Here is a 26599-nt window from a genome sequence, read left to right on the forward strand (position 1 = left end):
TTCACTCAAAAGCTTGGAGGAAAATTTGAACGTTGGGCTTTTTTTTTGCCTTGGCTATTAAACAATCCCCTCCGCCCCGCCACCTTTTCCCTCCTCCTATTGTGTTTGTTGTCGGCTGCCAGCTTCTGGAAAAAGGCCAGCATGAGGAACACATTTGTGTTTATCGGGCTGAATGTAGCTCTGCCACGCTGGTTTGGCGGCTGCTGCAGACAAAAGAGGCAGAAGCGGCTTGGCATATCCCCTCACATAAGGCAGGGCTCTTTCTTTAAGATGTAGGTTTCCTGTGCAGCTCCACAGACAGGGACAAATGAAGACAACATCCCTGCTGGTAGGTGGTAAATGTCACATTGAGCAGGAAGGCATTGCTTGTTTTCACTAGTGGTAATAGCATCTACAATGATTTATTAACAAATTCCATTAAAACATTTTTCCTTTAAAACATGGCCTCAGGCCCACTACTCAGCCCCTAGAAGGAAAAGGCATCAAAATAAGGACAATTTAAGTTATTCCCAACAAAATTAATGAACAAACAAAACATGCAATGCAAAAGAAAACAAATTAGTAAATCAAAACAAAGGAAAGCAAACAAATTAGTAATTTAAATAATAAACAAACAAACGGCAAAGAAAAGAACACAACCACTGCAAACGATGGGACAAATTGTCATTGTCCGACTTCTAATGTCTTTTCACGGGGGGCCAGAGGAGTCGTGCCCCGCTCGTTCCGCCAGCCCAAACGTCAGCAGGCTCCGTCGAGAGCGGCCCAAACAAAACCGGCAAGACAAGACAGCAGGAGCGTCCAAGCGCTGCAACTCTGGAAGAATCCTAAATTAGAAAACTCGTTAACCCATTCAGGTAAAATAAATTAAATTCTAAACGGTAGCTTACCCAGATGTGGTGACACAGCCGACCAGGAGGGAGCGGATCAGCAGGCGAGGGCTGGATGGAAGCCGCCGCCAATCCAACTGCAGCCGCCACCAGAACCCGACAACAATCCCAGCCCAGATGGCAAAAATGGCACTTACTATTTTGGATGAGTGGATCGAGCACACCAGCCACTTGGGCAGCCAACATACAGCAAGGAAACAAGGCACATGCACCTCGCAGCGGACTGCTCAGCTTTAAAGCTATCTGCCCCGCCCACCAATCAGGCGCCCTGGTGTGTAGTTGGGAGGGTGGAACACCATCCCAGTGCTCCTGTAAGCCGGGGGTCGGCGGGCAGAAGTGTGACCGCTGTGAGCCGGGCTTCTGGAACTTCCGTGCTATCATCACTGAAGGCATGAGCGGCTGCACGCGTAAGGAGCTGCTGTTGGTCTCTATTTGCATGATGCATGTTTTTTGCAAGAAAAAAATATTAGAGACTATCTAAAGTTTAAATTGTTTTGATTCAGATTGATGCTGGTAAGATCTGTACTTTAATTTCAGATTCCCTTTTATGTTTTTAGTTTTGTATCGCAGTGTCTTAGTCTGGTCAAAGATCAGCCCCTTGGTCAACGCTCTGCTTCGAACAATACTCTGGGCTATTGAAAAACAACTGCTTGGACTGTTGAGGTTTTAAACCACAGATGAAACAACCATCAAAAAGTTCAGAATCAACTTTATTTTCAGGATAAAGTCTAAAAAGCTAATTTACTGTTACTGTGTAAACTTTCATTTGAGTAAAGTTTGATATGTGTTGAAGATGGGTATCAAGCAAAGTTGCAGAGCTGGAAGCTTTTCATCTTAATCACTAATGTTGGTGTAGACCAGTGTTTCTCCAACAGAACCAAATCTTTTCTCTACTGATCCACCATCCAGGTCCCTCACCTCCCCCCATCAAAGAATTCATAGGCTACTTTGGACTGAATGTTATTTAGATTAGGCCCAAGAATATGCTGATGGATAGTGTTTCACAACATTGTTTTCATACTATTTTTTCTTATTTTTCTGAAAGAAGAGGGGGCTTTTTGTATTTTCCTCAGGTATGTCAAAATCTCACCAAACTTGGCGGACGTGTCAAGCCTGTTTAAAATTTACCTATTTTAAGGTCGTCGCAAAATTCGCAGAAGAGTCAGCTCAACGGTGCCACCTAGCAACTTTCAAAAGACCCTCTGCTCTTCCCTACTTCATCATAGAGACATGAGATTTGGTACACTTATAGAGCTCCCCAAGATGCTCACAAATTACAATTAATGTCAGTGCAAGTATCACAGGAAGTCGGCCATTTTGGATTGAAGGTGCGATTTTGACCCCATTTTGATGCTGGTAAGCCTTTGTATTTGATCAGATTCCTATGTTTTTTTGATTGATCGTCAAACTCGGTCAGTCTGTTCAAAGGCAGCCCGATTAACAAGTTATCAAAACAGTGAGTTCTTGAAAACAACTGCTTGACTGTTGAGGTTTTAAGACCTGGTGAAACAACCATCAAAAGTTCAGAATCAACTGTTATTTTCAGAGGTCAAAGTCTCAAAAGCTATCCATCCATCCATTTTCTGTTCAACCTTGTCCCTTGAGTAAAGTTTGATATGTGTTGAAGTTTGGGTATCAACATGGTTGAAATTACAGCTAGCTTCAGCATTAGCTTCCACTAATGTTGGTGTAGACCAGTGTTTCTCCAACTTCTTGAAAAAATAAGCTGTTGTAGGTCCCTCCTACATCAAAAACTCACAGAGGCTACCAAATGTTCAGTGATTGATCATTGATCAAGTGTCCAAGCAGCAACACGCCAATGGTCATTGTTATGTCATACTATTTTTCTTATTTTTCTGCCACTTCCAAAAGAGGAAGTTACCTGTATTTTCTGCTATGTGTTTTACTTTTGCACTGTTATTTATATGGGTTTAATCATGTTCAAACTAAATGATAATGTGATGAACTCTGTCAATGCTCACTGCTGGCTGAACTGTGTGGGTGTGGCCAAATGGCAAATATCAGTCCCTCCCCATTTTTATACGATTGTCTTTAAATCACACATGGATGATCCAATTGGCATCAAACTCGACATATGAATTAACAAGGAAACTGCAGTGATATAGAGATATACATTTTTTACCGGAGTCAGAGAACTAAAAGAAAAGAACAAAGACAAAGACAGCTCACTTGGAGAGAGAGGAGTCAGGAAAAGCAGAATCGACCAGCTATCTGAATTCTTATTATTGTGCATTCACTTTTCTAGTGAAGGCGTTTCTTTTTGTTAATATATGCAAATAGGGCGTTCCCTGTTTTGACCAACCAAAAGCTACCTTGGAAAAAAACTTAGACCTTCCCCTAAGTTTACTGCAGAAATCAAAAGTCGTTTACTACTTGTTAAAATTATAAGTTATTTTCATCAAACATAGTTTTCTGCTTTTCTGATTTCAGCATATCCAAAAACTTAAATCTTTGTCTTGTCACAGAACAAAATGAGGTAGAATTCCTTTTCTAATTCAAACAATTTTCCTTTGATTCTGAAATTGTCACTGATAATACATTTTTCAAATACATTCATCATCTACTAGATTAATACTTCTAACTTGAGTAATATACTTTAATCGAACACACGCTATTAATATTTAAGAATGTATTAAAAAATCAGAAGTTCCTAAAGTTCCAAGCTGTGATCCACTCCAGATGAAGCTCTCTTCCCTGAGAAACCCCCGACCTTCGACCTCTGAGCCAGGGAGATATGGTTTATGGCCCACCTAATTTAAAGCCTTTCAAGAGAATAGTGTTTTGGTTAAACTCCTCCAAGAGAATATTTATCTCCTGTCTCCTGGCTGGCTTACATCTGTTTAGCATTTGTCCAAATAAGAATGTTCTGTCTACTTGAATGTACATGGCATGAGATTAACTATATTAAGCACTCAAAACTAGTCAAATTTCCTCAACAATGCTCACAAATTACAATTAATGTCAGTGCAATTATCACAGGAAGTCGGCCATTTTGGATTGAAGGTGCGATTTTGACCCCATTTTTGACGTTTACAGCCTTCGTATTTGATCGAACGCCTCCTAGGAATTTTGATTGATCGGCTTCAAACTCGGTCAGTCTGTTCATAAGGCATGGCCGATTAAAAGTTATCAAAACAGTGAGTTCTTGAGCATGCTGAAAAACTCACCATTTTTACCAGGTGTCACCCCTGTTACCAGAGGTCAAAGTTTACCGACTCCATCCATCCATCCATCCATTTTCTGTTCAACCTTGTCCCTTAGTGGGATCGGGAGGGTTGCTGGTGTCTATCTCCAGCTACATTCCGGGCGAGAGGCGGGGTCACCCTGGACTGGTCGCCAGTCTGTCGCAGTTCACCGACTCGTCTTGAAAAAATAAGCTGTTGTATCTCCTACACAAAAACTCACAGAGGCACCAAACTTTCAGTGATTGATCATTGATCAAGTGTCCTACAATACGCAATGGTCATTTTATGTCATCACTTAGGCCACGCCCACTTCCAACAGGAAGTTACCTGTATTTTCTGCTACATGTTTTACTTTTGCACTGTTATTTATATGGGTTTAATCATGTGCAAACAAATGATAATGTGATGAACTCTGTCAATGCTCACTGCTGGCTGAACTGTGTGGGTGTGGCCAAATGGAAAATATCAGTCCCTCCCCATTTTTATACAATTGTCTTTAAATCACACATGGATGATCCAATTGGCATCAAACTCGATATATAAGACCTTTGTTAACCTCTAAAGAGCCCAACAGTATTGAATGTAATTTGACTCCATTGCGCCCCCCCTAGGTTAATCCATCAGCTATATCTCCTCAGCCAATCTGCACCAGATTTTTTTGTGCGTTGTCGGGGAGCGCTGCTGAAAACACAATACCGCTAAAATCTGCATAAGTCACCAGAGAAAACATCAATTCAGTTCTTCAGATTCACACAATCTCCCAAAACCTTTAGCAACACCAAAGCTGCTCACGAAATACATAACATTGCATTTATCCAGGCCATGTTAACATAATAATTAGGTAATAAATATACATTCTTATATGTTTTCTGTTTTTTTTACAAATTGTGTTTTGTGGGTTACAGTGCAAAGATTTATTAATTTTGGTTTAAAATAATATAAAGTATGTCATTCATCCGCTGTCGCTGTTTAGAAACTATTTAATAGCATTAGCATTAAATTATAATTTGAATCCACTGTGCTCCCTACATTATTATAACACTTGGATCTCCATCATATACAAACAGACCTAGTAGACATTTTATGTCTTTTCAGGGACCACCAGGGGTCAAAGTTCACCTACTTGCCATGAAACACAAAACTATTATATCTCGTACACAAAACCTCTCAATGGGACCAAACTTTCAGTGATTGCTCATCATTGGGTGTCCTTCAATACCCAATGGTCAAATGACGACATCACTGAGACCACGCCCCCTGAGAACAGGAAGTGTCATGTTTTACTGGGAACGGTCGCTATCTTACCCCTTTGACCTAATCAACATGAAACTGTATCCAGAGACAGAAGACATGTTGGTGTGTTGTGGATTCAAACCCCGACCGGCTTTGATGGAACATGTGGGCGTGGCGGCGTGACCTGTAATGCCGTTGCCATGCGTTTGGCTCTGAATTTCACAGTTTTGGGCTGTACTGCTCCAAACTCTCTAGGATGGATCCTTATCCACCTGCCGACAGGAATCCATAACAAACTTTAGTGGGTGTGGCCTAATTTGTCCGTAGCGCCCCCTTGAATATTTTAAATGATCAGCCCCAAGCAATGCTTTAACCTAGAATTACGAAACTTGGTGCACATGTGTATCTTGTCAGGACATACAAAACAGTCTTTTAGAACCATGGTCTAAACCCAACAGGAAGTCGGCCATTTAGGATCAAAGCCATCATTTTCTCCTTTTTATGGACGTCGCATCTGATCGAACTCTTCCTGCAGTTTTTCAAACACAGACTTGAGAATCACTTAGCACACTCTTGAGACATTGACATTGAAGTGAAAAGTTAACAAACAATTTCCCATACATAAAAGCATGTGGGAGTGAATAAGTATCAAACTTTAACTATTCGCCATGAAACATCAACGTTCAATAACTTACACATGCAAGGTCACACTGCATCACACTTCCTATGTCTCTTTACAGAGCAGCCCTTATCACATTGTGATGGTAAGTTCATGTCATCACTTTAGCCCCGCCCACTTCCGACAGAAAGTCACCTGTTTTTCCTGCTGTATGTCTTACTTTTTCTTTGTTATTTATATGGGTTTAATCATGTGCAGACTGACACAAATGATAAAATAATGAACTCTGCCAATGCTGGCTGAACCGTGTGGGCGTGACCAAATGGCGAATATCAGTCCGTCACCATATTCATACGATTGTCTTTACATTACACATGGATGATTCCATTGGGACCAAACTTGATATGAATGACCTTTGTTCACCTCTAAAGAGCTCAACAGCATTGAAATGTAATTTGACTCCACTGTGCTCACTAGGTTAATGCATCAGCTATATCTCCTTGCTACATTGACCGATCTGCCCCAGATTTTTTGTGTCTTCGGGGAGCGCTGCCCCAAAGACGCATCAATGTGTATTGCCTGGTGGACGGGCAGGGAAACTGCATGACAGTTTTTGTGTTCGTGTTACTATCGCTATTGTTGTTGTTTTAATTTTTATGGTTGTTTCAGTATTTATCATCAAAAGTAATTTCCCAAAGAACAAAAAAGCCATGGGAATAAAAGTTATTTCTACAGGCATCTACAAAAAATGAATGGACATTCAAGTTAAAATTGGTAAACCTAACAGCAGCCAATCAGAGTGAAAAAAATAGATTCTTGTTTTGTGCCATTTTCTGATCTTAACATTGCAAATATTGTTAAATATTTAAATAATAGATAGGTATCTATTGTTAAATAACTGTTCAATATTGTACAAAATGACCAGATAAAAGATGTACCACAATACAACTGAAACTATATCAATCAGAGCTCTTCTTCTCTTCAGTGTTTCTGTGAGTTTCTGGTGGTGCAGCTCTGTGTTGCCTTCAGGAGAATGGGACATCATTGTATCACCCATAAAATTTCACCCACATGGCATTTACTGTGTAAACCAGTGCTTTCAGTGGAAAGTAAAAGTTCCAGATCCTTCTAATGGCCACACAAATATGAGACAGAAATGTGGATTGTGTCTTTATACAGACCTGCCTATTGATTTATAGATTAATAGTTTTACTGGACATAAATTACTAAGAACAAAGCTGGTTCTTAATTAAATCCTAATGAGTCAGATTGAAAGTGTCATGGAGTCACTGAACAGCTTCATGATATTAACATTGACATGAAAAATAATGATCCTTTCTTGGTTTATTGTTATGTGTTCTTTAGTTTCTTTCCTGTTATTAGGTTTATTTTATCCTTTGTATTGACTCTCACCACCAGTAATCTTCTCTCATCATGTCGATCACCCGCTGCGCTGCTTAATCATCACATGTTTCACCAGATTTGCCACTCATACTGATTTTCCACTGTTCACCGGATTCTCTGATCATGATTCACAATTAGTTCATTGATCCGATCTATGTTCTGCTTCTCCTGTTTCAGAGTTTTGCGCAATGTGCGCATCGTTTTTTGGGGTGTTTTTTACCCCCTGAGGTGCGCAGCGGTCGGGAAACGCGTATCGATGGAGAACAGCAGACTGGCATAAATCTTTTAGTTCCGGTATTCTGATGATTAAAATTCAAAATGGCTGTGGTATTACCGTTTCATACCGGCTCACAGCACCGATGTTAACTCTATAAAACAAACGCTCTTTATTTAACTTAGTGCATTTTTCAGAGAGATACACAGTGAGTGTATCGTGATTTTAGTAATTACATGTTTACAAGAGCGATATATTCTGTTGTCCTTCCACGGAAGAGTGCAGCCTCCAGACGGACGATAAAACACGTTTTAATATAAGTTGCTGCTTTGAGGTGATCACAGCACTGCCGAGACATATATACAAAAATCCTCAATAAAACATAAAATATTTGAAAATCAGACATCAGACAATGGAGCTGGGCCAAGAAGCTAACTAAAGCTAACAAACACTGAAGAGAAGAAGAGCTGCCATCCATACAGTTGCAGCCAAGTGTAAGGACACTCGGTGGGGACCCGGAAATTCAACCACACACAGGAGTTAGAAAGAAACAAACAAGTTTAATAAAATATTCAGACACTGGTCGCTGCTCAGGGTATGGTCACCAAACACAGCACTGAGAAGAGAGGGGAGAATACTGGTGATGAACTGATAAAGGAGGGGTAACTTTGAAATGTTCAACTTAACTGACCTGTCATGCAGTGAACGGGTGGAGCTGAAAACAAAAGGTTGAATTGGTTGCTGTGGATCCAATGATACTCTCCACAAGGAGATCCAGTAGGCAGCACACAGGGACGAAGACGAAGATCAGGCAAAGGTCATACACGGGTAGGCAGAGAGAGCAAACTTAGCTTGAGGAGCAGGCGATATTCGGAGGTCGAGAGGCAAAGCTTGGGTCAGGGTCCAGAAATCCAGAATAGATGAGATCCGACAAGGGCTTGGCAAAGGGGGTCAATCCGTGGACAGAAAGGGGTCAAGAAACACAGAAGGCTTGGAAGAAAAACGCTGGATTTCTACTGGCTCGTGGCTGTCGATAATCTGGCAAGGAGGCAGAGACTGAGTGGTGTTTAAGTAGGGCGGGGACCAGGTGGAACAGGAAAGCAATCAGTCCTGGCAGGTGAACAGAATGAATGATTAGGCTCAGCATGGACAGACGGAACATGAATCATGACAGCCAAGCATGTTTTAATGTTACACAATACAGTTTTAGCAAGCTGCTCAAAGTCTAAACTGGGATTGATGTGCATATAAGGTGTAAAGTTTACCTTGGAGCAAACGCCCCCCAGAGGAATCTCAGCGCCCCCCTTTTGTAAAGATTTCCGCCAACGCCCTTGCTGTCCTCTGAACGCCCCATGTCCAGACCCAACTCTGCCTCAAAAAGATTTTGCTTGGATTTTCTTACGTCTAACTCAAATAATAAATATCAATATTGGTGTCAATATTGGTATCGGCGATATGGGCCTGTATTTACTTGATTTGGATCGATACTAAAATATGACGTATCACACATCGCTAGCTTGTTACTTTGAACAACTTCTAAAATAGCCTGTAGATCTACATTTTATATGATGAGACCACAAATTCTATGTATAGAATAGAAATGAGAGAATTGACGTTGATAAACTCCAAACGCAGCATCTACTTTCTTGTCAGAACCTCCAGAACATGGAGGAAATGAAAGAATCCCTGAATCTGATAATTCCCATGCGTGGTTAACCGTAAATTCACTTTAGTAGACAAACAGGAGGAGCTGCTTGCTGCATTTGAGCAGATTGATTTTCTGTTGTGTCCTTTAGTGCTGTCAAAACTGGATTGAAAGAGCTGTTTCCATTTGTATGCGGGCGGCAGTGTGAGGTCAGGACCTGGTTGTTTGTCTTGATGTAACGCGATATGCTGAGCAGCTTCGCGTCTCACTGCCGCGGAAGATCACACACTGCTGGAGCCATGGAGCAGGAAGCCCGCAGGTGTGTCACCTGTGGCCTGACCTTTAACGAGGTTTAGCCAGCACAGGCAGAAAGCAAAACAGAACACCAATAACGGCTTCAGCAGGAGGGAGGAGCAGGGAGAAAAATAATCACATCATTGATTCTAGGAACCTTATGGGCTTGATGTCCTTCCCCGAGGTTGTTGTTTTAAGTTCGTCTTACACGCTTATTCTCCTCCCTCCACTCCTCTCCTCTGTGAACCCCGAGGCGAGTTGAACTGTTCCCAACCCCTCAGTTGGTGACAAACACGTATCTTTAAAGTAACATTCTCGGACTAAAAGTGCTCTAGACGCGCTTTGTTTGCCTACCACTCTAAGCGAAGACCGGTCTGCCCGTTATCAGCACTAATTGATTATCTAATCATGCTTCTTTTTTTTGTAATTTCAGCCTGCAGCTGTGATCCCACCGGCTCGGTCCGGGATGATTGTGAGCAGATGTCGGGCCTGTGCTCCTGCAAGACGGGGGTGAAAGGCTTGAAGTGCAACGTGTGTCCAGATGGAAGCAGGATGGGCATGAACGGCTGTGACCATGGTAACAAGCAGAGGTGTCCACAGACATTTGGGGGGCAGTTGCCCATTGGTCCTCGTAACTAATATTAAAGCTGCAGGATGTAAATAAAAAATGTTTTTTACATATTTGTTAAAACTGTCATCATATCCTGACAGCAGGAGACAGATAATCTGAAAATATCAAGCATCCTCCACCTTCTCCCTGAGCTGCTACTGCCGTAGCACCTCTAACGACCAAAAACAACCAATCAGAGACAGGAGGACGGGCTTAGCGCTGTTCATCAACCTCATGTACTCACTGCTCCATGTGCTGATGGTAGAGAAACCGCTTAGTTACAGCAAAACCATATATTCACCGTCATCATATGCTAACTAGCCATAGCAGGGTTATCAGTACTAAGACCCCCCTCTCGGTTCTGATTGGTTGCTTCTAGTTAGCAGTGTGAGGCAGAGGAGTTTATTTTTTTCACAGATTATCTGTCTCATACTGTCACAACATGGTGGCAGTTCAAACAAATATGCAAGAGTTACATACTGCAGCTTTTTTTATTTTTCTAGAAAAAACAAGCAATTTGGGTTAAGAGTGCAGTGTGAGGTTTATTACAGGATAATACTACAGTGTCTAAAAACAGAGGAAAAGATTTGAGAAGGGCTCTTTTTGTCCAGAGCAACAGAGCAGGCGCTCTAGCACCACCTCGTGTCTGTCTGGTAATAAGAGCACTAATAAAAAATGAGGAGGAGTGCTGATGAACGCAGACCAGGCTCCCAGGGCCTCCCAGAGTCTCTCCATCACTCAAAGAGCATTTCTGTCTCTTATCTGATTTGTGGAGAAGCTTTACAGCAGCCACTCTTTCTTCATTTCTTCTTCACATCCATCAGCTTTATTGGCAGAGCAGGAAGTGGCTCCAGGATGGCTAATCAATAGTGATTAGGGAAATAGCGAAGGGTAGAAAAGGCCCATAGACAACATATTACCCATTGATATTTCTATTTGTCTGCATCTTGTTGGACCATCTCCAGCACTCACATGTTAGATCTGTGGGTCAGCACTATTGATTGCTTTTGATTAAAAATGCAAACCCGCCCTGGGGATTGCACCGAATAAAAAGGAAAACAGCTGAAGGAAAGGTTAGCTCCTGCTGAGAACCTGCAGCTCCTTGATTAAGATTCACCATCAGACATTGACTGGAAGTCAAACGCTTAATGAAGCCGGCAGTCCCAGCTCACTGCCACACACACTGCTGGGTACAGAGACAAGGTACTCAGAGGGTAAATGCACAGTAAAGCACAAGATGAAGCTGTAATAATGGAATACACACGCACACACACGCACACACACACACGCAGACAGGATGCCTGGCAGTTCCAGTTCTTCAACAAGGCTGTAACTTTGTGGGGAACAAGCTACCAGCAATAAGATCATTTTTTGTGCAAACACTTAATATGATAAAATAATTAATAATCTAACAAAGGTTGTAGCATTTGTTAGATTTAAAAAAGATGAAAGAAGTGAGTTTCCTTATTCCTCTAAAAATACAGATTTTTTTATTCCCATGTCATGATGGAAGAGTAGAACAGAGTATTGTTGCTCACCTCTGTCATCAGGCTGTTCAGAGGCAGTAAGAAATCACACCTGTGTCCTCCACAGGCCGTGATGCCCCGACATCGTGTGAAGAGCTGCTCTGCAGTTATGGCGCCACCTGCCTGGAGGAAAATGGGCAGGCCCACTGTCAGTGCCCGCCGACTGACTGCGACTTAAGAAACAAGACAAAGGTACGTCTTCCAAAGAGGCTAGAGGTTTGATCTTCTTGGGAGTGCCGGCGGCCGTGGGAGCTAACATGTGGCTCGGCTGCCGTCCCTCCATCTCTGTCACTGTGGAGCAGGTGTGCGGCTCAGATGGGGTGACCTACGCTGACCAGTGCCAGCTGAGGACTATCGCCTGTAGGCAGGACAAGGACATTACCGTGCAGCATTCTGGACAGTGCACAGGTAAGCCTGGGTGATTCCTCCATGCATCACGCCAAGCATCGGCCAACTGCTGTCAGGCTGAGCTGATGTAGCTCTGATGTGGAGCTCTGCTGTGTCTGCGCTACTCTGGCTTTCTGCCTCACAGAGTGTAATGACAAAAACTAGAAATTAATTTTAGCACATGCACTTACTGTCCACTACATTAGGTACATCTGTTCAGTTAATTTCTAATCCAAACAGCTAATCAACCAAATCTAACAGTTAGCCTCCCAACCTGGTGGAGACAACTTGCTGGAGTTCAGACAATGGTTCTGGTTCTGGATGTCAGAAAGTGACTCAATTTATTACAAATAATCTAGACAGAATCCAATCTGAGATTCTCTTCTTGGCCCCCAGAGTGAAAATTTTGTGGCTCCGCCCTAAACCAGGTTTCTGATGCAGGTTAGCATGCCCAGTCATTGGGGCCTGGCTGTGTATTTAGCAGAATGTCTGATTTGCAGCTTGTGGTTTAGTGATGCAGTAAAGTGTGACAGCATGTGATCGTCTCTAATCACAGGCTGAAATGCATGGGATATTGAAACTGGATTGGTTTTATTTTTTGCTGCTGAATGCTCATCTTAGAGCGATGCTGTGGTGCAGACATTTCCCAGAATCCATCCTGCCTTTCAGTGTTTTGTGCTATATTGTTGGGGTTTGTCAAGGTGCTTGAAATCCTTGAAAATGCTTGAATTTCAATTGGGTATTTTGAAGGTTTGGAAAGTTCTGGGTTTCCAAATCAAGTCTTGAAAGTGCTTGATATTCAAACTACACTGTTTTATCATGAAGTGATGATGTTGAAAGTTGAAACCAGATATTTTCATACACCTAATAAAAAGACAGACACATTTTTTTCTCACTGTCTGAAGTTAAATCAGACCAAACCTTTCCTGTTTTAGGTCAGGTAGAATTAGCATATGACCAGTGTTTTCTAAATCTATGCTGTGAAGAACTAAGGGAGCTTTGAAGGTTAAAGAGGATCCAAAAAATCAACACAACTGAGGATCCAGACCAGCACTAGAAAGGTGTACCTTATAAAGTGGCCAGACTTTGGACTATAATACATTTTCTGTGTTACAACAAAGCCTGTTACCATGAATGTTATTTGATGATAAATTGTCCCAGAAATTGTGATAAATGATCATATTGTTATTGGTAACCGTTTTCAAATCAAGGTAAAGGTATAATAACGGAAGCTCTCACTGGCTAATAAACTACATTTGTATAGAACAATATTGATCTGCTGTTAGGTTATACTGTGATTAATTGATGAATGACTTATTGCAACAGGCCCAGCTATAACACATGAATTCCTGTAAAACTGTGGCTGGGAATCCTCTGGCTGCGTTCTGCCAAATATTTGTCAGAGTGTGATTGAAAATGTAGAAAACATGTGTAGGGTGGGGAGGAGGGGGTAGCTCCTGCTCTCTTCAGTCCAGATGTTGATTGACATTGTTTGGATCGCTGTAATAGGTGCTGGGATGGCGCCAAGGCTGCAGCTTGCATGCAGTGAAGATGTGGCACTGCTGCCAGCTTGAATCTCAACAGGACTCTAGAAAAGAAACCCAACCAGCAGTGTGTCTGCCAGGTGTGTGAACGGTTTGTGGGGGGAAAATGTTCATTCATCTCATCACCGTAGGGCACAGACCAAGTGACCCGAAAGTGTCAGAGATGGCTTTTTCACAAGACCCAAAGTTAGGACCGTATCCAGTGGAGGTGAGGACATCATGGTGGTCTAGGGCAGGCTGGAGGTTTGGGAGCAGGGAGAAAAATCAGGAATAGACCAGGCATGGATAAGTCCCAGAACATCTGGTAATTACATATCCAGTGCTGTGGGTGGGTTTAGCTGTGATAGGAGCCAAAATCCAGCCTAGTTTCTGATTCCTTTGTTGCCTGGCAATAGAGATGTGGGTTGTGTGTTATCTCTCACTCGCCGTCAGCGTGCAGTTTCCCTCCATCCAGCCCTGAGGAGACGGTGAGGAGCAGAGGATCTGTTCATGTCTTCAATGGGAAGCGGTTGCACCACAGGTTGCTGCTGTCGGATCTCCAGCTCATTTCACGTCTGGCTGGGTGCAAATTAGCATTTTGCTCCGCCCGTTTCCACACCGCAGCGCCGCCCGCTTTCCCTACCTGCTGTTTCCAGACGCACGGCGCCACAGCGCACTAATGCTCAACAAGCTGCTCTGAGGTCTAGCACAGAGCCACAGTGCCTAAACACCCACAGATATTGATCCTCTTACATCACTTTGTGTCACTGGAGACACTGGTGTAAAATAAAACCTTAAAATGTTGCAAGTATAATGTTAAAATGTTTGGACTGCAGGGAACTAGCCTCTGTAGTCCAAAAGCAACTCTGGGGAAGAGGGAACTGGAAACCTCAGAGTACAACCTAAATTCAAAATGCGGTTCTCAAATTATAATTTGATCAATTTATTATAGATAAATTGATTTTAAAACTGACTTGGTCTTATGTGGAGGTATAATTGCCCAACCTTGGTAGATCAAGAAAGAATTGAGACCGACCACATTTCATTTTATTAATTACTCCCAGGTAGGGCTGGAGAATAAGTCAATAACAATATATAGGTGATCAATATTAATAGATAATACGTTTCCCACTATTCTGAGAGATGTAGGCAGAGGAAAAGCCTTTAGCTGGTCAACCTCTCATGGCTAGCTAAAAAGGGTTACTAGCATTACCTAATTCACTCTGGTTGCCCAGCAACAACCTTCTGAGTAATTTGCGCAGCAGCAGTTTCATGTTTTCACGCCGAGCCTCATAACTGATTAGAAATCAACAACAATGATGTGGAGTGAAAGCTGAATAAAACAGGAAAGGTCATCCAGATATTTAAAACAAAAACTAATCAACAATTATCGACTGATAGGAGATGCTTACATCATGATACATTTACAGTCTCCTTGCTGCCAGACATGTGGAAATCATTTAAACAGAGCCTGTCTGACAGCATGAAGTAGGCTAAGAGATCTCACAAAGCAAACATCCTGCCTCATTCAAAATCCAAGAGCAGATGAGAAACAAAGTCCCAGGCATCCATCAGTCTGGAGAGCTTACAGTCAGAAAAACACAGAATCCTGGAGTGGCCTGTCTACAAAAATTACTCCAAAAGCACATTGAGGAAGTTGAACAAAAACCTAAAGTCCTGCAGATCGTCAGTTAAATAATCTAAAATTCCTCAGTGGAGGCTGAATTAAAGCAATTCTGCTAACAAGAAAAGGTCAGAATTCCTCCACAGTGATGTAAAAACCTTATTATGTTATGTTATGGCAAACAGTTGTTTAAGTTGAGATTCCTATGAAACAAATGAGGTTTTCTTGTCAGATTAAAATACAAATCCAGTGGTATTTATATTTGATTCATCCAAAACTCTGAGTTATCTCAGAAATCCTGTAAAACTGAGTAGCAGCCACAGCGGCAGCCTCCAGTGGGGAGGCATTTGCACCGATGAGCAAATCACTGCTGGAAGAAGACGATCAGTGGGTTGCCACCGGCCCCGCCTCTCCCATCTGTCGGTATCACCTGTAGGTTTGTGGAGCATTGGCAGGAGCGGCGGACATATGCTGCTTACAGCCCTCATGTTGTGTGTTAGTCAGGGCTCTGCTGATTCCTCCATGCTTCCTTCATGATGGGAGTTTATCTCACATTGTTCAAACACGTTTTCTGTTCTGACTTTTTACCTGCTGCTACCTTTTTAACCCTTTTTGTTGTCTGATTTAAACACTCTAGAGGTTGTCCAACTTTCCTTTGTGGATTCCCTTGCCTCCTGACACTGTGAAGATCTTAATAACCACCTTACAGTAATAATATGGTAGAAAGCATGCTGAGAACACAGTGGTTCTGTTTCCTCCTCTTCGCCCTCTAACATTACCGTCCATTGTTCTTCCCAGAGGAAGCAAAGCAGCAGAAACAGCTAAATGGACTGGTAAATCTGACGTATCTGCTAAGACTTCTGGGATCTTTCAAACATGTCCTTATCTCTGCTTATCCCACATCATGACGTTTGCTGCTGATATCCCACAAGCATTTTTCTCTGGATCCATGCAGTCCCTCGACACTGAGCTTAGCCCCTGACTGACAGGTGTAGCTGAGGGGAAAGGGACGCCATGCCATCTTTCTTGGCGATAGCATCAACGCTCTTTGAACCTCGCTCTGAATCTCTCCCACCAGCAGTTATCGGCAGCTCTTAAAGCCGTCTCTCTGAGGCATTCTGCTGTCTCTGTAGGTATCACATTTCACACCTCGGTAAATAATTGCCGATCAACTCTGATTATAGCGCTGTAATTAAGTCTTACACATACTGTAGTGTTAGGCGAATCCTAATGAGGTGGAATTCTACAGAGCTGGTTTTCTCCCATCCTCTCACTAAGACGCTTCTTCTCTCCTGGGATGTGAAGTAGAAAAATAACAATGTTGTCACTCCTTTCCTCAGCACGCCGCCTGCTTGTCACCCTCAGGAGTTTTTGTCCTATTTATCTTTCTTTCATCGCAGACAGTTTGTCCTTTTGCACCTGAGCTTTTTTGCATTGGTAATGATGGTCTCTTTACACAGAGGTTCTCCTCTTCCTCCTCATATGGAGTTGTATTTTTTTGTTGTTTTCTTTTTAAGCGTTGCATACGTGTTTGTTTGTGTGCATGTGTTGACAGCTGCGTGTTAGCGGTGCCGTTGATGGAGGCTCGAGCTCTCTGCGAGCAGCAGCCTGCCGTCTTTGAAGCGAGAGCAAAGCCGGCTTTTTTGCCCCATTTCTATCAATCATTCATCACCGTAGGCACTGGCTGTTGGTGATTAAAGCTTTGCTACTGCAGGGCAGCATTTGAATTTGGATATATAATTCATAGGCTTGCACACGATGCTGCATGTAGGTCTTCTGCCTACCTACACAAGCATAAATATAGAAATAGCATATTTGAAAACTGGAGAAACTAAACTCACATAGTTCAATCTGTATCCCTCAGATGTGTGATTTTTTTTTCACATTTTGTCACAACTAGAAAATATAATGTATTGCCTTAAGACTATAGGCTAACACATAATGGTCAACAAAAAGTATGGGTGGAAAGCAGTGATGGGCACACCATCCATCCATCATCTTCTGCTTATCCGGGGTCGGGTTGTGGGGGTAGCAGCTTCAGAAGGGAGGCCCAGACTTCCCTCTCCCCAGCCACTTCTTCCAGCTCTTTCGGAGGAATCCCAGGGCGTTCCCATGCCAGCCGAGAGACATAGTCCCTCCAGCGTGTCCTGGGTCTTCCCCGGGGCCTCCTCCCAGTAGGATGTGCCCGGAACACCTCCAGGAAGCATCCTGACCAGATGCCCAAGCCACCTCTACTCTGAGTCCCTCCCGGATGACTGAGCTTCTCACCCTTTCTCTAAGGGCTCTCCCAGACACCCTACGGAGAAAACCCAAGATCACGAGATACTTGAACTCCTCCACTTGGGGCACACACTTATACTAATTTTTTGTCAAGCATGTTTGCTAACTTTGAAAACATTTAGCCTATTTAGCTTCCCCTAAATTATTATTTTCAGAAGAAATCAGAAGCTAATTTATATAGCTGTTTTATAAACTTTCAGTTGAATAAACTTTTGATTTGTAGAGGTTTTGGGTGTCAACATGGTTGAATTTAGCTCTATGGTGTATCAGCACCATAAGCGTGCTTAGGTGCTAATGGCTTAGCTAATTTTCATTTAGCATTATAGCTAACTTTGAAAACATTTAGCACACATAGCACACATATGCATTTTCTAAGATAAAGTCTAAAGCGCTAATCTAGTTTTATAAACTTTTAGCACAACTAATGTCTCAGCTAGCAGTGCCTACCACTAATGGTGTCACGCTGAATATAATTTCTGCTGCAAGGAAAGTTGATTGGAAATGTAATAAAATAATTGAATGTAAATAAAAGTGAAAATACTCCTGGTGTTGCAAGACTGAACTGAAAGGTAAACATTCATCCATTGTTGCCAGGTGTGTGTGCGTGCGCGTGTGTGTGTGTGTGTGTGCGTGGGTTTGTGTGTGTGTGGTTTTATTGGTAAGCCTCACTAGAAGACAGAGACTTTCATCCGGTCTCTTTAAGGTTTTATTAAAAGTGTAGCAAAATCAAACATTTCCATCTTTGCTCAGCCATTCATCCATTCCTTGCTTCCTCCCCTTCCCTTCACCAGAAAGCATCTCTGACCCGGCAGACCGACCCACCCCCAACCCTCCGCCCACCACCCCCGGCCCAGCCTCAACGGCCGTCATCACTACCACCCCTGACCCCTTCATCTCTAACATGGTGTATGCCATCCCGCCTCCAATGGCGGCCCAGCCGGCGTCCATGGAGCCGCCTGATACCACCGCCGTCCTTTCCACCTCCACCCCCGGCCGCGTTCCATCCAACCGCATCCAGCCGTCCACCGCCGCCACCCCTTGGAGGGCTCGGGCAGCGGCGAGCCCTCTGGAGGGCTCGGGCAGTGGCGACCCGAGCGGTGACGAAGAAGAAGAGGAGGATGTTCGGGATGAGGATGTTGGTAGTGGCGTCCAGTCGGAGGCCAGCGGTTCAGACGATTCTAGCGGTAAATCACTGCTTTTCACTTCATTCTCCATAATCCTGTTAGGGGTTGGGTTTATCTGAAGGGTTTGAAAAAATTCTGAATCAATCATTAGCTGACATCATAACACATTCATACCATCATCTGTTAATTAGAAACTAAAAATAGGAAGCAAGGCTTGTGTAATTGTATGCAAATAGATTTTGCTGGAGAAAAAACTTCAAAGCCAGAGGGATGAGGAGAAGAAATCTTCACAATGCTGTTGCTGTCTCTTTTTTTCACTTGCAAAGGACGTATATCTCCATTTCAGACAGAAAGTATTTGCATGGTTCACTGTAGCTCCATCACCTGCTGTCTGTTTCCCCCTCCCGCCCTCAGCAGCTTCACAGAGTAAAGCCAGGCTCTGTAAAATACACTCCCAGCACCACAGATAGAAGAGACCACTGGGCCGAGTCTGGGGATCTCTGGAGCCTGACCCGACAGGCTGATGCCACTCCAAGGTCCAGCTGTGAGCGCTTGCAGCACCATTGCTCCTTGTCACATGACTAATCTGGAGTCTTTGCGCCTCCTGACCAGCTACTGCTTTTCCAGCCCAGGCTTTCCAATTACACCTTCTTTCTTCTTTTATTCTTTCCTGATGTTGGGTCTCATCCATCCATCAGCATGGCTTGGCGGCTCGCAGTGACAGGACAGGCCTGATGGAGTGGCGCTGTGCTTCCTCCACGCCTGTTGACCAGAGGCTGAGCGGAGAGCAGGGAGCTGCAGTGATGCACAGCCTGTGTTCAGTGGCTCTGCAGCTCAGGCTGTATGTTAGAATATCATGCAAAGCCGGATACTTCACCAAGTGAAACATTTTATAGATTAATTCCACACACAAGATGGATGTTTGAAATGCTCCTTAATGTTAATTATTATGATTTTCCACTTACAAATAATAAAAAAAATGACTTTTACATTCAGAGTATCACATCTAACCATTAAAAACAAACATTTAACTCAGAAATACGGTCTCAATGAAAAGTATGTTTAACACTTACTTAAAGATTATTTTCAAAAGTGCTTTTAATCTGACCAACGGGCCTCACCTGAAAGCATATTCTAATTTATTTCATCTTATTGTATGCATATGTATTTATAGTGCCCTGCAAAAGTAATCATACTTATTGAAGTTTTTAAATTTTACTACTTCAAACTGCTTGGGGATTTTTCTATTTCTGTGATGTAGAAACTGAAGTGAAAGGAACATTTGAAATGTTGGCTCTATTAAAACAGAGCCAACATGGCTCTGTTTTAACCAGTGTTTCTCAGCTCTTTTATCGAGCTCAGCAGATGTTTGCTAATGGCTTCTAGCTAGTCTGAAGGAGCTGTGTGGGAAAGCTGCTCTGTGAGGTGGAGCTAGATCCCCCCCAGCCGTTTTGCACAGCTGATTGGTTGTCATGGAGATTAAAGGATTTCTCAGACATGCATGAAAGAATCAAAACAAAACTCCAGGTTTGTTTCTGATGAGGAAATAAAATCACAACATAATGTAAAGCTCTAAAATGTTAAGATTACATAATACTGTCCCTTTAAGATCTATCAAAATAAAAGTTCAGGTATATCCCCAAACCTGCTATCTGTTGAAAAAAAGAAAGTCATCCAATATTTTCCTTCCACTTCATAATTGTGTTGCTCTGTTGCATAAAATTCCTATAAAATATGTCACAGTTATAATGAGACAAATTTGAAAAGTACAGTTTGTCTGAATACTTTTTGAAGGTATTTGTCTGTTAGAGAGAACAAATGTGATTTTTAACACAGATGTTGACAGGTAGAAAAGTCTGGTATCTTGTGTTTTGTCCTGTTTATTTTTCTGTCTGATTCTTGTCTTGTTCAATTTGGACGTATGTGAATTTAAAGTCAGTCAGAAGTGTGTTTGTTTCTGTTTTTTTTCTGACTCCTGTCTGTCTGTATCTGTGTGTCCATGTCCTGCTCTGCTGCTGCCCTTGCTCTCCTGCTCTGTTTCTCGTCTTCATGCTTTGTAAATCTGCAGACGGCATTCCAACATGCACCCAAAAACCCTTCTTCGTCCCTCTCGTGTCCCTTGACCGTGAGACTTTGAGTAGGACGTCCCTGCCCCTTGACGTCTTTATGGCTTGTTTAGCTGGAAACCTTTTCTGCCTGCGATCATTTCTAATCCCTGCATGGCCGTAAACCGCTCTGCTTTGGCCAAGACCGGGTCCTGCGCCGCCAACAAGAGAGTGGATGGCGTCTCAGTCCTGGGGTAGAGAAAGTCTGACTGCTTTTATGTCCTTAATATCTCCAGATTGCCAGATACACAGTGGCAGTAGCAGTAACAGGACACTGTAGGGATTTTTTTCTTCTTTTTGATTTTTCTGGGACGCCTTGAGGGGAACTGCCAGCCAGTCAGCAGTTATCACACTCCCCTATCATTTAAAGCGCTCTGTGTGTGACATGACTGGCAACAGTGCCCATTAAGGGTTTTCTGCCTGGCAAAATGAGTTCCAGCTGTAAAATCAGAGCCCATGAAATGCCATATAATCACCCCTGACAGATGCCTCTTTCAGCGCTCAATCATTGGTCAGCAGACAGAGGAAAAAATGCACAAACACCTGGAGGAGCAGGAGGAACTCAGCAAAACAGAAACAGCACACATCTTTTAGGTTTTAGTTTCAAGCTTCTTGGAAAAAGAATGACTTATATTCATGATTTTTTGCTAAAGTTGAAGAAATTTTTTATTAGGACTTTGTGTCACCTGCAGGTTCGCCAGTGGCAGGTTCTGCTGCTGCCACTGCCGAGGAGAGGTCCTCCTGTGACAACACAGAGTTTGGCTGCTGTCCTGACGGAAAGACCCCGTCCAGCACCCCAGAGGGAGCCAACTGTCCCCGTAAGTTGACATGCTGTGTCCTGAAGAAGAGCTCTTCCACTGATCTCAGACCTGCTGTCTGTGTCTGCTCTGTTTGAACTGGTTTTATTGAAGCATCTCAACAGATTAGAAGATAATTGAAAAATCAATTTCTCTAAGTCTGTTCAGGAACTGCAGCTCCCATTACACACAGTCATTAAACACAGATTCATTTAGTTCATCCATGTATTCCTGTTATACACCAAATACACCAAGCCAATGCCTGGAGGAAAGGCTGAGCTCGTCAGGCCAAACACGTCACGCGTTAAGGTTTAGTCCAGAGATGCTGTGTGAAGGCAGAGCATCAGAAAGAGCAGGAGCTTCTTCAAGAGACAAAGGCACAATTTCAAGATGTCAATTTTCTAAATCAGATTAAGTTATGTTTAAAATATGAAGCGTTTTTAGAACCATGAAAGTAGCATAGTTAGTCAATTGTGCTACAAAATGGAATTATTTGGAAAATATATGATTCTGCCAATTTATTGAACTTTGCTTCACATTCCTTGCTTACGTTTTTCTTTCCACTCAACTTTTTGTTGTTATTTTTACATACTGAAGTCTGTGAACAGCCAGCGTCTTAAACCTTTGTTGTCTTCTCCTCCTTGTGGAGGACCAGCAGTGTTCTGCATGATTGTGAGGCTGAAAGTCAACGTTTCTCTGATAAAATCCTTTTTTCTTTTAATCAGTAATATGCAAGATTTAAATTTTCTGATCAATTGAATATTGCCATGTGTGGAATGAATCTGTTTTAAACTGCATCACTGAGGCAGTTTAGTGGTATTGTAATGAAGTGAGCTGTTCTTGAACATGCCTTTGGTTCATAGTTCATGTCTGCTGCAGCTGGCTGACATTTGAATGATTTCATCAGATTACAGCAGATTGTTGCCCCTCTCTAACTCTGTGTTAAATGAGTGCTGCTGAGAGTTGCTTATTTTGCCACAGATGATGCTGAATTGGGCAAACACTGATGAATGTTGAGCAGCGTGTGCAGCGTGACCTTCAGTTTACAATGCTCCAAATAAAATAGAAAAACAGCCTGGCATTAAGAGAAGAGCTTATGATCAATAAAGTGAAGCAAACCACATCAAGGGCAAACCTGGGTCACTGCTGGCTGGGTCTGGGGAATTCCTGCCACCGCCAGGAGGGGGAGACAGACTGTGGGTTTTAAAGCAGAGGTCCTTATATAAACAGACGTTTTGCATGTTGAGTGAAGGGATTTTTTTGCCACTCCATCTGCTTCTAACAGAGAGAACAGGTGGTCTGTTTTGACTCTGCACATTTTAAATCATCTGATTTCTGTACATTAAATTCTAATTGACAGCTGATTGGAGATGTTGTTGGTCTTAATGAAGCTTGGTTTGATATAAACATGTTTACATCTGCCCACCATGAGGTTTTCATTTTCACTGATGCATTTCAGTGGCTTTTATTTCCTGGTGATGATGTAACAAATAGTTGTACCACTTTGAGTTAACTGCAGATCTGAGGGATAGTTCTGTCTCTTCTTGTCTTGAATTCATTTAAATTGGTTGGTTTTCATTCATATGTTGAGCATGTTTCCAGTCAGCATGTTGAACAGGTTTGAGCAGAAGCAACCTGCCGGTTCATGTTAACCTGCCGGTTTGTGTCTATTTGGGCTCATTGTCCTGCTGGAACAGCCAGCACTATTGGACACATGATCCTAACCTTCATTCTCTGAGAGGGCTTATTCAGATTAATCATGATTAAATGATTACTGAAATAATCGTCTACTTATTTAGTAGCCAATGAATCATTAACTGGACTATACAAACTCAAAGAATCAATTTTGCCGAGAGAGCAATACATCCTCAGCAATGATTCAGCCAAAACTGTCAAGGGTTCTACCCATAACTCTTATAGTGGCAAAGTTTATCTTCACCTGGTTCGAATTATGTAAAAAAAATACATTTCCTATTAAGCACCTTTTGCTATCCAATTATTAACCAGTTAACTCAAAGAGTAGATCATCTCTCCACTACACTGATGTTAAGCCAAGCAGAAAGCTGAACTTTTGACATGTTGATGTTAAAAGTATTTTTTCGCTGCAGATGCTTCTTTCACTACAAATGATCAAGAATTCACTAAAGAACGTAACAAAAGGTTAATTTTTGTATTTTAAAAAAGGACATAAGTTTGTAATTTCATATGCTCAGATTTTGCCAGTCGCTGAGGTGCAGAAGGTCAAGTGTTTGTCGATCCAGATGATATGAATCTAGAGGGATCAACGTTGAGCTCTTAACCCTCTGCCTGTTTGAATGAGAGAAAATCCACAGTAAACTCAAACTTCTTCACCCAGAGAAAAAACAACTATTCAGATCCGTCTCTTAAGGCCTAAATTATAGTAAAATTTCATGCACATCATGAAGTCAAACAAACATTTTGGTGCCACTTCATTTACTGCAGTCCTGTGTTTTGGCTTCCATGTGTCTCTGCTCTGTCTTTCATTCAGCTCTTGTTCATCCCTCGGTACTCACAGATACTTTACCTTCACCATCGGCTCCCTGAGCCGCCTCTCGCTCTTTCAGCCTCAGCCGAGTCAATCTCAAACCACTCTTGCATCAGTTCATTTCTCTTTGGAGTTGAGCGCAGGGAGAGCCAAGAGACTACCAGAGGGCGAGCAGCGCCGTTGTACCAATCAGTGCTTTCTGCCACAGCCCATTCATGAAGATAAAGGGCTTCTTTTTCCCACTCTTTGCCTCTCCAGCCTTTGACTCCCTCCAGCTCCCTGCCTCAATCTGTCCCCAGTGCTGGGTTTTTTGACGGATTGTGAAAAGAGGGATTCTCTCGGCTCCCGGGGGAGCTCTAGGTCATGACTTATGAGAGTCAAGGCCACAAATTAGAGTGAGGAGTTGCATTTCTGGCGCGCGGAAGGTCCAAGAGCCTCCCAGTAAACCAGCAGAGTTTATAGCCTCGACATGATCTCAAGACCCGACCTTCCATGTTTGTTTCATCCGCAGAATTTATAGCTAAACAAACGCGAGGGTGGAATTCAGTGACCTTTAACTTTGAGTGAAAGCAGGTTTTAGCTAAAAGATGAACATTACAACAAATCATCCCAAAGCTTGTAAATATTTATCTCGGCAAACAAAAGACGGTGCAGCAGCGATCAATACTTCATTCTGCTCAAGTGTTCCCAATAAATTCAGGCTGAGCGATTGATTGATCAATACGCCTGGGTCTTTTTCCCCTGTAAGACAGCCTCAGGTGATCTTCCCCTCATTAGTAATGAAATGACACATCCCTGAATGCTTCGGCTGCCATCTCATCAAGCAGTCTAGTTTATTGACATCTCTGCAACACTGACAGAAGAAGGACTAATTATTTCTTGTTCCAAATTTTATTGAGACGTCAATTGCTGAAGTTAATGCTGAGAGTCTCGTTTTGGGGATTCGCCGACCTGGAGAGTGTAAACTGTGGAAATCTTTTCCCCCATTTTGTTTCCTTACAGCTACAAGCTTGACTGATTTTATTTGGGTTTTAAGTGAACAAAGTCTGGAATGGTTGTGAAGAGAAAAGGAAAAGTTCAAATCTTTTGAGGCTTTCCACATCTACAGAGTAAAATGATTGCAGAATAAGCCAACCTTAGTCAGTCAGTTGAAGTTTTGCAATAGATTCTTAGGGAATTTTCACATCTGATACTTTGGTTATTCCTGTTGAATTGGGGTGAAAACTGCAACTTTTGTTACATTTCAGCTGGTGTGGTTCTCTTTCACGCTGCTCCATGTCAAACATCCAAACCAATTCAAAAACCTCTTCCCCTCCTCGTCTGTGGGGGCGCTGCACCAAGAACTACTCAAAGAAACAACACAAAAGCCTCTAAAGAAAACAAGCAACTTCCTTCTTCACAAAATGTAAACAAATATGGAGTAGTGTCAGGTTTTAGCGGTTGGGGGATTTCTATTGTTTCTTTGGGAAAGACAACGAGCCATTTTCCCCTCTTATACTGGACTCACGCTTTTATTTTGGTTGTATTTTCCCACAATGCCTTGGAGTATAGTTCGCTTTCTAGACCGGTCTCATGTTGCCAAACATACGAAACTGAAGTTGGTTTCCAATTCTAGCTTCCGATTCAGGAAATGGCTAAAGGGCGATTCCACCTAATTTTTCACTACCTTCCGCATATTTTTTTTTATTTTTTTTTTCCCCACCAGGGGGTCTTTTTGTGGGCTCTGGTGTCCCTTATACAACGGTGGGCTGACAGGAGGGGGGGAAGGAGAGGGGAGAGGACATGCGGCAAATGTCGTCGGGTCCGGGAATCGAACCCGCGACGGCCGCGTCGAGGACTGAGGGCCTCCAAGCGTGGGGCGCGCTACCTTCTACGCCACCAGAGCACGCCCCCTAATTTTTCACTACCTTCCGCATATTTAATTGATTCTAGTTTAAAAACTACAACACCTAGACCAGGGCCACCAACATGGTCCCCAGGGGCACCCAGTCACCTGAGGGGATCTTGTCAATCGCCTGCAGAGCAAGTTCTAAAACTAGCCATTGTCATTAGGCAGCATTGCCAAAGAAATGATTTAATTTACCGTATTTTCCGCACTATAAGATGCACCTGAAAGCCTTGAATTTTCTCTAAAGCCCACAGTGCACCTTATAATCCGTTGCGCCTTATGTATGGACCAATATTGAGCCACAACAGGTCTCGCAGCCACCGATTTCATTTTACCCCGTAGAAGAGGAAGAACTCCAGCCTCTAGATATCGGTGTCACAGGGCATTCAAAGCTAGACTGTGAACTGCCTGGGAACAGTGAATGACGGAAGGTGAACACACGTTCACCAAGATGGGGAGACAGAGCCGACGACATACGCCACAATCTGCCGTAAATGCCTGGGCTGATAGATCATTCTCAACTGTGGTCCGAGCTTTCAGGAAGGCAGGAATTGTCACTGAACTGCTAAACAGCAGCGACACTGACTCCATTAATGACGACTTTGACGAGACGGAGCCGGGCATGTTGGATGCTGTATTCGCCCAACTGTTTAATTCAGACATTGAAGAAGAAGAATTCGAGGGATTCGTGGATGAGGAATAAATTAATAAAGTGCTTATTTTGTGT

At 42.8% G+C, this 26599-nt stretch overlaps 1 protein-coding gene across 1 annotated transcript in view; it reads left to right on the plus strand.

Annotated features, from left to right (window-relative positions):
- agrn (agrin) overlaps window positions 1-26599 on the plus strand; it is a 421905-nt gene that overhangs the window by 340396 nt on the left and 54910 nt on the right. The window contains exons 13-18 of the mRNA XM_044128298.1: window positions 1151-1294; window positions 9936-10079; window positions 11706-11830; window positions 11941-12046; window positions 18244-18636; window positions 21374-21499. Coding sequence (XP_043984233.1) covers window positions 1151-1294; window positions 9936-10079; window positions 11706-11830; window positions 11941-12046; window positions 18244-18636; window positions 21374-21499 — 1038 coding nt within the window. The remainder of the gene's footprint in view (window positions 1-1150; window positions 1295-9935; window positions 10080-11705; window positions 11831-11940; window positions 12047-18243; window positions 18637-21373; window positions 21500-26599) is intronic.

Source organism: Gambusia affinis, linkage group LG01 (assembly GCF_019740435.1).
Source record: "Gambusia affinis linkage group LG01, SWU_Gaff_1.0, whole genome shotgun sequence".
Lineage (NCBI taxonomy): Eukaryota > Metazoa > Chordata > Actinopteri > Cyprinodontiformes > Poeciliidae > Gambusia > Gambusia affinis.